Genomic DNA, 12,041 nt, shown 5'->3' with positions numbered 1-12,041 from the left:
TACTGGCATGTAGCAAAGGAGAAAGAAAGAGAGGGCCAAGAGAAAAAAAAAAAACCTAATAAAGAAAAATGGCTTTATTGCATTTATCCCCAAGGCTTTCCAGGTAAGATATTAATCTTTACTGTAGTTTAGAAAACAAGACTCGCTCAACAAAACATTAACTTTTATGGATATACATTTTTTAATCATTGGATGAATACAGCAGGTTAAAGGTTGTATTAGTGAGTTATAACGATGCCACTGTCGTTGTAATACTACGCATCCTCCAAAATGACATGGGACAGGAATAATTGTTCGTATAGTTCATGAACACTGACCGTACCTCAAAACATCTGCTGCTGGTATTCTATCAGAGTATAGCTTTAGTAGTCTTTTTAAATTAACGCCAAAGACAACCTCACATTGGTTGACCGACTGGCCAATTTACGAACTTTATACTGGCCAAAAATAATGTCATATTAAAAGTTAGATTTTTATTTCGCTTCGTTCAACGATGTCCAATGCAAATAAAGCTCTGTCCAGAGCATTTGTGGCATAATGGCGATCGCTAAATAAATATATATGTACGTGCTGTATGTGCTGCACTGACTCATTAAATCTTATGCTCTAATGGGAACCTACACTGTCCTGTTGAAAAGAATCAGAACTGTTCTCCATATAGCGCTTCAAAAAGAAAAGTCGCTGTAATGATCTGTTGAGGGTTATTTCATCAGTTACTGACCTCAGCTGAAACACTGCCAAAGTCTTAAGGGTATAAAACAGCTATCAATGAGAACAGGCCACAATAAAGAATGTCACCAAAGCTCTTTTGCTAGTGAGAAACATGAAATGAGGACTCTCTCAAAGAGACAAAAGTGTGATGAAAATAGTTAAAAACGTCTGAACTATTTGCAATAAAAAATGCGCTCTTATTAAAGCTTAAAGGCAAGAAGACTAATAAGTGTCCCAATTAGGCAGTGAGCACAGATTTCAGTGATATTAAAGCAATACCAGTAACTTACTATAACCCTTTGGCCACGGCAATGTACGCTGCTATTTGTTGCGTTATTTCATAGAGAAAAAAGAAAGAAACACAAGTGTACATGTCCCTCCTGCCTCCATTGGGAGCAAGCATCACCCTTTCATCTAGACACCTATTTAAAAGTGAATTCCTGCACTAACTGTTTGTGTTAGCAGTAAACTTCTCCAGCCGAGTTGTCATCTGGCCAGACCCCTCTTCTCCCTCCCTGTGTCGTCCTCACCCCTGGTCTTCAGCGCTATCAACATGTGGCACATGTCCTTGACACACTCAGCAAACTCTATCCACAGCTCATTCCTCTCACCCCTCTCTCTCTCTCTCTCTCCTTTTATTATGAGGTTGCCTGGTAAAGAAGCCGGAATCTAATAATGGTGACAGTGGGGCTGTTTTGTTATTGTACCCTCAGTCTCAGACAGAGAGGCTATGCGGACGTTAATGAAACTGATGAAAAGAAACAACAATGCAATAATATCGGTTGCATTTTATGCACAAAACAACTACTCGTTCAAGAAATACGCATATAATATGTGCTGAGGGACTTGATATATGAGTCAGTGTGCTTTATTATTTTAAACTTCTTGGCTTTATGTGTGTGTGTGTGTGTGTGTGTGTGTGTGTGTGTGAGCGTGTTTGGCCCCCCCGCTCCACAGATGCTGAGAGGAATTTTGCGCGGGGTTCTCCGATAAATGTTGAGGTCACAGAAAGCAAAAGGGAGAGGCAGAGAGCGACCGATGAGACTGATGGCAGCGGGAGGACGGGACGCATGTCTCGTCTTGTGCATCGCTGCTGTGACTGCATTAGTGGAATGCTACAGTCACATGAAAGAGCTCTTAGAGACGAGGCTTTTCTGTCTGCTCAAAAGCTGCACTGTCCCCCTCCGCGCACACATACGCGCACATAAACACACCTATAGACACACACACTTCAATACCATCATGTTTAACGCACCTTAAAAGTATATGTGATTTCAGAGCATAGAAAATGACTGCACTTTTAGTGTAAGTAGTTCGGAACGAACAATACATGTTTCCTCACCTAAAACTATTTAGGCAAGCAAAAATAATTAAAAGTGACTAGGTTAGGAATGCAGCACACGTCTAGATGAATAACTATTAAAACACCAGGAAACTTGAATTTATAAATGTAATATTTTAAGAGCTCGAACATTACTCACTCACTACACGCCTTAAAAACCGCATAACGTCAAACAATAGCAATAAAAATAATTAACAATACAAGTGTTTAGCTCGTTTATCTTAGCTGAAAAAAAAAAAGTTCCACAACCAGTCTGGACACTTTCATTTTTTAATATTTACTGTATACAGTAACTCAGCTACATACGTCCTCTCGCCCATGTGCTGCTGCGCAGTTCTAGGGGATTTATTTAAGACCCACCACTTATCTTGTCATATCTTATTTCTTTCGGCGCTCTACTCCAAGCTCAGTCTGAAGTGACACTTTTTAATCAAACCTTTCCTTGGACCTCTCGGGGTCGCTAAACAGGTTTAGCCCTGTTCTTTTTTATTAAGAGACAAATGCACTTCTGAAAAATCCCATTGTTTCCCAGCACATTCTGTACGACGCAATGTGAAACATCTTATTCTGTAGTACCGCCATATAAAAAATAAATCACCCACAATAATCATACACCTCCCCGCTGAGTACTTTAGTTACTGCAAGGCTTCTGTTTTGTGCTAGCTTGTAGATCCACAACATCCCCAGCCCAGCTCGGTTCACTCCACGAATAGAAGTGAATTATTGTCTTAGTTCTTTAAGGGAGCAGAGGTTACCCTTAAACTATCATTTCCTCAGGTCATCAATCCAGTTCTAGCAGCTGACACACTTGAGCATTTCTGTTTTACCTCAACATTTACAGCTATTCCGCAACAAAATACCCTTGGCAATGAATCACAGCGATACGACAAAGAGTGTGTGTTCTTGTTGTTGAAAAATTCAAATGTGCTGTTTTAATTTAAAAAGTGTGTATGTTGGACACTTTACCGATGCTGCTATGCTTACTGTGTGCATTCCAGCACACAACCACAAAACCTAAAAAAGAATCGCGACAACAGAGATAACATCATTCCTCTGATTCATAATCATTTCAATTTAAATGTTTTTTTTTAAATGTGCTTCATTTAAAATGTATGATGTTTTTTGATGGCATTGCATTAGACACAGAGTGCGATAAAAATAAAGCCTAATTATTTTAACATATTTCCATTGATAAAATACCATATAAAGCAGCTTTAAAATGATTTGTAATTACAGTTGTTCTTTCATATATTTTGAACAAATATGAAAGGCTTTAATTGTCTTTTTATAATCTCAATGAAAATGTCCTGTGTTTTTGTTGAACTGTTGTTCATCCACAAATGCACATTTTACTGAGGGCAAAAAAAAACTGCAATCTAAAAACGGTAACATCTACGCAAATATTTTCAAAGTTCAAGTAAAAATATTACTTAACATCACTGAATGAACTTATAAGCATTATTTTATACCGGATTAATGACTTTAATCAGGTAGCTCTTTAAGGTAGCAATTGCAGTTAAACACTTTCTACAGGGTGCAATATCTATCATAAGAATCCACAGCTGGACAAAGGAGAAGAAAACGCTTTGAATCTAACAGTACAAATGTACTAAAATCACAATCAATTTGAACAGTTTCTTCCCAGAGTGCAAACGCTGGGCACTCTCCCTGTTTGGCAGGTGTTATGACCCACCTGTCGTACCTACCCACCCCATTCAGCCATAACAAAGCTGTCTGTCTATCAGTGAGGGCTTCAGCAGACTAAAACCCTGATCCGTGTTTTCCCATACTTACAGATTTTTTTTTTTATTTCTTTTTGACTTAAGACAATAGTAGCCTAATAATTATTCATATCAGTATTGCTTACTGTTATTATTTTTAAAATTCCAATTTTGCATGCTTCACCAACGCAACTCGCCGAGAGGTTCGAGAGAGCTGTAAGATCAAATGAGCAGCGTGTGTGTGTGTGTGTGTGTGTGTGTGTGTGTGTGTGTGTGTGTGGCGAGCAGGCAGAGGGTCAGAGAACACAGGGCTAAGTGGACCTGCTCTTCATTAAGACAATGTCTCCGGGGGACGTCACTAGGGCTACCTGTCCGTGCGCTTATTGAACCGTCTAACCATCATCTACCCTCTTACTCTGCCAGGGCCCCTAGAGAATCACACCAGCACAGCTGACAAGTTCAGCCTTAGACTGCGCCTGCAACATGAAAGCAGCTCTTCATTTTACCTCCTCCTTCCGTCTTTTTCGCACACCCTCTCATTTCTCCCATACTCCTGTCCTCAACCTATGCTCTCTTTTTTTTTTTTTTTAAGAAGAGAGGTGATGAGACTGAGAAAAACAAAGAGAAAGAGAAAGAGAGAGAGAGGAGGATAGAGATAGAGAAAGGGGACATAACTGCGTTTGACTCTTGACATGGAGCAGATGAAATGTTAAGTGTCCAGACAAGTCAGGGGAGCCGTGCAGATAAAAGTCATCAAATGACACTCTTGGAATGCAAATTGGCATTCTTGACTGCAGCAGTTGAACAACTGTGCCCCATCACAGACAGCCGCTGAGATTAGAAAAAAAAAAAAAAAAAGATTTAAAGCGCCAAACTCATAAAACCTTAAGTAGAGGAACAGTGAGATTTTTTTATTTTTTTTTCCAGTTGTATATATTCAGCGATATCTCCTCCTTGTCTCTGCGTTCTCTGAGAATGAAACGCCTCAGTGTTCACCTGCCCTTGTAAATCACTTTCTCTCTTTTAAGCAAAACGAAAGCAATAAACATTAAGACATTTAAAAAAAAAAAAAAAGCGTGATAGAAAAACAGGTTGCAGAGGAATCTGAAAATCCTCTTTGTGTCAATCAGTTTATTTTGGTTGTATCGTTGTTCTGCTCAGCTCAGTAATGTGCAAAAAGACATTCAAAATAAACCGCGACTGCTGCTATTTCAAACTATTTAAAAAGTATTTAAAAAAAATAGAGAGAGAGAGAGATAAATAATTGTAATTCATAAGCATTTTGGTGAAGTTTTATTTTTCATGGGTAGCATACATATTTAGTTTTTAGCATGTTTTTTTCAAATGGTAAAAATGGAATTATTTTAGCTCTGTATTGCATTAATAGTAGACTATTTATAAATTCTGCTGTTACGTGTTATATATTGTATAACTATGTATCTATTATAGCTGTGTCGTGTTAAAAAATACAGATGATGTGGATGAATTTTTACAGTCTACAGTGTCAACAATTTTGACATGACCCATTAACGTTATGATTTATTTTTTATATTTATGTTGTTATCTGCTTTTATACAAAAGTGACTCGTGCGATTGTACAGTGTGTTTATTTAAGAGTAATAAAGAGTGAGATGAAAGCAATCCCCGAGCAGTTTATCTGTGACTTTATTTTGTAAACATACTCAAGGCGGTGGATTTTCTGATTAAAATAACTGACTAACACTTTCGACAAACTTGAGCAAACTAAAAAAAAAAATTCCTTAAGAAATACTGCGCCGTTTAACAGATTTAAGTTCATCCATTGCTCATTTAAACGTTTCGTGCCATTTAGACTGCGACTATTTAAGCGTAAGCTACGTGACGTAAAGACCGTAACGAGCGCTATACACCACAATAACGTTCGTTAATGTCACAGATAAGGGTTATTGTAAAGTGTTCGCGTGTTGATCGGTCATACTCACCATTTCTTCATATTGTGTGAATGGCAGAATGAAGTTCAGTCAGATCTCGCCCTCATGTGGGGGAACGCTCTCCTCTTCCCTCTCCTCTTCTTTACGCGAATCTCTCTAAACTCACTCAAAACTTTATGTTTGTCCCTTCAGTTTCAAACCGATGATAATATTAGGAGGAACGTCAGTAACAGTCCTTTATCGTTAATGAAAGAAACAACACTGAGAGTTAAAAAAAAAAAAAAAAAAAAAAGGGAGTCAGTTCTACGCTCTCGTCATTCGCGTGCACCGGGGCTCTGGAAAGCGAAAGAAGCCCGTTGAAATATAAGCTGTTTCGGTGGATCCAGAAGCCCAGCGCTGGTTCCGCTGTTCCAGATCCGCTCGTATGAGACACTCCACCGGGACTGAAGCGGGACAGAAGCGGGACTAAAGTGGGTGGGTAGTTTGAAGCAGCGGGGTAAATCTCTGGCTGTCCGGGAAGAGAAAACTGACTGTCTTACTCACTCCCGGCTATTTCTTCTGCATAGTCAGCTCTCTCTGACTGCTGCATTACATCCAAAGGAACATGGTAATATATTTTAGTCTAGTGTAGTTGCTAGTGCATTATCTGCATTATCGTTGATAATATATTATCCTCTTGTAAAATCGAGCAGTTATCTTCTAGAATAAGCTGTTTGGTAGTTTATTATCTTCTGGTTTGTTCAGTGATGTGTCTTTAAGAGTAGAGTATTTTATGCTAATATCGGCTATAGTAGTTGTATGTAAGTATATTTAATTTTTTTTTTTTTTTTTTTTTTTTTTTGGATGTAAACCCTGAGAGACAGCATCGTAACTGTAATAGTTATGTTATGATAAGAACTAGGATAGACGTCTGAGAAAATCCTGCAGACACCAAACATTACATTACATTTATTCTTTTATTCTCGTTTTTTTTTTTAACCCCATGGACATACAGACCGAGAAACTTTACAGAATTTTTTTTTGATCAATTACAGAAAAAGGAATAATAATAATAATAAAAGCGGTGATTGCGCATTCGTCTTAATTTTCTATAAGCGTATAACGTTGTCCTAAACTGACTTGTTCAGTAACTTTACAGCTATCCTATGACCAAAGAAGAGAGCTATAATTTTTTGATGCCGTGTAAATCAATGATTTTTCAATGCGTTAGAATCAGATTTTTGTTTTTAAAATTGACTCAATGTTCACGAGGCCTGCTTTTGCCCAGTTCACTTAAAGGAGGGTCCCCCAATACAAAACACACACATACACACACTAAGATGTTTTAGAGATGCTTTCGAGATGTTTGAGGACACTGATTTCCTATATATCTCCCAAACTTGTGTCCCCAGACTGTCTGAACAGAGCGCTTATAAATGTTTAATTATGGACTTGTTTCTTTTTTCCTTACAGTGCGCACAGAGCTTGATTCTCAAGAGTGAAGGCTGAGGAAAGTCAAATGACAGACTTCTCCTTTGGACCAATAGAAGCCCCTAAATCCCAAGGCAGTCATTTTGATCAAGCTGAGTGCCTACAAGCCCCACTCACATGTTTGGTCAAGAGGTAAATAATAGATCAGGGATTAAACTTGTGTAGAATTCGTTCTAGGGTAACAAGCTACACACTCCCAGGATATGCATATTCATCTGATGTGCAAGGCCATGGCAGAGTAAATACCATATGCCCGGTAGTTAGAGAGCTTAAATCCCTAATTAAATGAGATATTACTGTACATCGCTCCCTGATATTAAACAACAGAGCGGAGAAAATAGACCTTTAAAGAATTATGAGTAATGGATACATTAGTATGTTCACGTGGGTTCAGTTTCCTACAAATGAGTAATCCAGCATTTGATGTTTGACGCAGCTTCTGGCTCTTAGATGGGGCATTAAATTGTTTTAAAATCGATTTTCCTGCATAATCTTATCATACTTAAAAAAAAAAAAGATTTTAATTACACTGCTCAATGTAGTCCTTTAAACATCCCCATCAAGTGGCAAGCCATTCTCTAAGCGCAGTGAATAAGTTGCGTCCAAAAGTTATGAACTCAGCAGCTTGACTCTTGTATTTGCTCAAGAAAAACATGACATTAAAGCAGCTTCCTTTCTGAAATCAGCTGCAAAAAGCCACCTGTGGGACCCGAGTATAAGTATTGGTTTATGTCAGACCCCTTTCCAGTTGTCTAATTACTCAAAGGGCAGTTGATGATGAGCTATTGAACCTTCTACCGGATTTGGTCCTTTGGGACGGCCATCAGCTGTCATAGACTGTGTGTCTGTTCGATAAATGCCACACATATTTCCTGTTTGTGGGCACTAAGGAAAATGTCAAGCTAATGGTGTCACCTGACTTAGGGGAGGAGGCCACACGTGTTTTGCTCCTTCACCATCCACCTTCAATATGGAAGCCATTTTTTACCATTGATCTCTTCTCTTGTGTAAACTTTCCACACTCCAGCAGGAACATCGATTCACTGCGGAAGGAAACAAAGTACGTATTTGTGTTAGCTAAACGCTTGATGCCATACTCTCAGATGATAATGGCCATGGACACCTCCTCGCACACATTCATAAGCATAAACAAAAACAAAGGAGTGAAAAGGTTCTCTGTGTTTGCCAGGGGCTTACATTATTTGAGCAGCATGATCCTCTCAGGGGAAATCTGATACAGCCTGTAGGGGAATCACTTCACTCCTTTTTCCCACAATTCAACAGAGACACATGGGGCAAGCATTGCTCCCTCCACCCCACTGGCTCCCCTTTCTCCCCCCATCGCCCACAGGAAGAGAGCCCTCTTATCAATCCCCTCATTATCCAAACCCACTGCCTGCTGAAGACAGTTAGAAGGTCATCAGATGGAGCCAGAGACTCATGCACGGGGGACAAATGCTCAACAGTGGAGCTTGTCCTGAGATGCAGAGCATTCTGTGGGAGCTCCGGGTGTGTTGCACGCAAGCGGATGGGCGCGTGATGACAGGTTTGCCGATGGGCAAGTGGGGAGATGCAGCTTTGTAGGTTTCAAGCCATTGCACAGAATAAATGACTGACTGTCACTGCTGTGAAGGAGCTGGATTGTGACTCGCAGAGAATTATATTTATAAAGAGTTAAGGACTTTCTTTAAATAAAGTGACCTAAAAACGCTAAGTAAATTAGCTGGTTTTGTTTAAACTCCCTGAACCGACATTCATTTATGCCGAATGGTTTTATATATCTTAAATCTGGATTTTTAAAAAATGCTAAAATGGGGCATTTAAAGGAACAATATCATTTAATGTTGCTGAACCAACCTGTAAGTTAATTCATGTCAACAAAACAGATTTTTATACACTGAATCAAATGATAATAATTAAGGCTTTTAATTACACTCCATATTTATATCGATAATTGCATTTTCGACCTTATAACCCACCCCTAAATTGAATCATTCTGCAAAACCTTAACATGAGCACAAGTAATACACTGTACCTAATTTTCAGTTCTAGTTAAAGACACCTAATGCAAAGTGAAAACATTAGTAGCAGTAGTAGAGGAATTATTAGTATTATCGGGCATATCATTAAATGCCTAAATAACACATCCAAATTATTTTGGTATTTAATTACCCCAAACTTTTACACAACACAGATACAAACTGTAAGTTGGTTACATTTCAGGATAAAACAATGATTGTAGGAAGTAGGATGGGATAAAATTCTGTTTCCCTTTTTAAAACCAATATCCTGGGGCACATAAACTGTCAGAACCAAGTTTAAAGCTTCTACATTATCTCAACTGGATTTGCACACCCACATGTTCATCCAGTGGGAAATGATGTGTTGTGCTCCTCTTTAAAAATGTCTCTCATTTCCATTCCAAAGTGACACTGCCAGATTTGCAGCCAGCATGTCTACAAAGCGAGCATCTTGTTCGTTTTTAGAACGCTATGAAGAGCGTCGCCTTTTTCTTCCCCTCTTCATCAAAGGTAAATGCTCAGCAGATGACAGTCCTCCTACCTCGGATTGCAGGCGGAGAACCGGGGCTTTCCCAATCCTCTGTGGTGAGATACTTCCCGTGCTCTGCCTACTCAGCCCACCAAGGGATTGTCGATGCTTCCTGATTGTACGGGCTGCGTGGTGATTTGGTGTGAATACATCTCTGTTTCTCAGTGACACGGAGAGGGAGGAACAGATGAGTTAAATGGAATCATTTTATTTTACAGCACATCAAAAATATTGGGAGAACGGCAATAGACAGTATCAGCATTTGTCACGCTATGAAGTAATGTTCTGTAATATGGGATTCAATTTCTGCTAAAGTAAGCGCAAAACAGAGAGATAGAGAAGTCTTCTGACCTCTTTTTTTTACTAAAGAACAACCTGTGAACAACAAAAGATAGTCAATTAAAGAGATGACTTGGAAAAAACGTCCCAATTATCCAGATTTCAAATATTAACAACAAGCTTTAAAACAAAATACTAAACTCAGACTGTACTAATTACAAGTTAAAAATTGCTGAATACAAGCAACCTGATAAAGCGATTTATATGTATAGCGCAATCTAAATTTTTACATTTTACTATCATTTTTTACAACTTTATAATTGTCATTTTTATTCTCTATCGACGCTCTTGTTTTTAGTCCGGATTTAAATGAGATAGATAACTGGAAAAAAATGGTACATTTATTTCCCACTCGAGCAGCATTTGCGTGGTTGTCTGTGGATCTGAACTTTTTACAGGCCTTGGGGGTTGTAAATGGAGCATGTTACATTTGTGACGTTTGGCCGCTGTTGGAGGCTGTCGAACGGAAACTGATATTAGTGCCAGAGAGTGCATGTAAAATCACATTCGGAATGGATGACTGGTAACTATCATGAGTAAACAAAGGGCTTTGTTGAGCAAGAAAGAAAAAGTTGATTCAAAAGTGCCATGTGTCTGCGCTCCTAAAAGGGGCAGATGTTGCAAATTACCAGCCAGTCTACTGCCTCTGAAATCGCAGCTCAAATGAGCATCCTAATGAGAGGCACTGTTTGCGGGTCAAAGAAAAGCCTAATCACGCTAAGTCAATTGACTTCTTCTGGAGCAAGAGAGCATGCAAGCTCCAAAGCAGATGACCTGCTGTCTGTTGCACTCCTGCAACCTCCTTTATATCTGTCTAATCTTGTTTCTGTGGTTTTAATCATCTAGCCTTTGACTATGATATGACTCTAGTCGGCAAGGACAGGCACAGTTGTTTATACTCCATTATACAACCATTACGCGATGAAAAAATAAATACATTTGGAATGATACAAGAGAGCAATCTATATGATAATTCATATTGTGTTGTACAAGATGAACAACCCTGGTAGACTCTTTAGCAGCATTTATTTAAATAGGTACTTTATTTAGAATTGTGAATGGACTTGCACTGATATGACTACGTGCGATATGATAAAAGAGAAGAGAAAATAGTAAATAAGAATAACAACATTTTGTTCAACAACTGTGTGTGTTCATGTCACCCTTAACACACGGGCTGTCAGATTTTGAAATGTTGGGCTTTTAAGGTTGGGTTTTAGTTTCAGACTAGTGAAAACATCAAAAATACACTTTTAAGTGTTGATTTTACTGCACTTTATCTATTTGCTTCTGTAGAGGTCAGTTACACCACAGATATCCACCAAACTTTCCAGTTTTGTTAACTTGTCATTTGCCTACAATATAATAATTGATTCCTTAAAAATACGGCATTCTGACTCTTGAGATTCTGAGTGTAGAGTGATAAAAAAAGATGTATCAAAAATACCCTTTGTAAAAAAAAAAAAATCTACTTTAATGTGTCAACAAAATGAAACAAGAATTTTGAACCTGGCTTTCTCTCCAGATTCCTGTTCTGGAAATGTGTGCAAATTAGCATATACTTGCATAGAAAATGTGCATATTTCAACATTCCAGAAAACTCTCAATAGGCTACAGTAATAATAATAATAATTCCCTTTTTTCCCTATTCATTTATTCATTTTGTTTATTTGTTTTAACCTTATATTCACCTATTGTGTCTTGCCTCAAAGAAAGTAACCAGCCTATATTAATCATAGGTTTTAATAAATTAAAAATGTGGTTATTATATTTCTTGTATAAATATAGCCTAGAGAGAGAGAGAGAGAGAGAGAGAGAGAGAGAGAGAGAGAGAGAGAGAGAGAGAGAGAGAGAGAGAGAGAATATGCTATAATAGCTAGATCTTCGGAAACTATGGTAACCATTTTAAGGCATTTGTACTTTTTACGGAAAGGTTATTATAAATAGCATTTTGATATAATATTTAGACTTTTCTGTGATTTAAACACGTAAAAGTTA

The 12,041-nt window shown here is 38.2% G+C and overlaps 2 protein-coding genes across 5 annotated transcripts in view; one reads left to right on the top strand and one right to left on the bottom strand.

Moving 5' to 3' along the window:
• The window catches only part of bnc2 (basonuclin 2), a 136,966-nt gene extending 131,099 nt beyond the window's left edge, over positions 1-5,867 (bottom strand). For both annotated transcript variants that reach the window (XM_043237424.1, XM_043237461.1), the window contains exon 1: positions 5,736-5,867. In XM_043237424.1, coding sequence (XP_043093359.1) covers positions 5,736-5,738 — 3 coding nt within the window. In that variant the 5' untranslated portion in view covers positions 5,739-5,867. The remainder of the gene's footprint in view (positions 1-5,735) is intronic.
• Positions 5,868-6,023: 156 nt separating this feature from the next.
• Positions 6,024-12,041, top strand: part of cntln (centlein, centrosomal protein) — an 81,426-nt gene continuing 75,408 nt past the window's right edge. For 2 of the 3 annotated variants that reach the window (XM_043237487.1, XM_043237474.1), the window contains exons 1-2: positions 6,160-6,291; positions 7,137-7,286. In XM_043237487.1, coding sequence (XP_043093422.1) covers positions 7,183-7,286 — 104 coding nt within the window. In that variant the 5' untranslated portion in view covers positions 6,160-6,291; positions 7,137-7,182. The other variant, XM_043237482.1, reaches the window with a different exon arrangement.

This window comes from Puntigrus tetrazona, chromosome 1 (genome assembly GCF_018831695.1).
Source record: "Puntigrus tetrazona isolate hp1 chromosome 1, ASM1883169v1, whole genome shotgun sequence".
Taxonomy (NCBI): Eukaryota; Metazoa; Chordata; class Actinopteri; order Cypriniformes; family Cyprinidae; genus Puntigrus; species Puntigrus tetrazona.
This window is presented reverse-complemented; position numbering and strand designations above follow the sequence as displayed.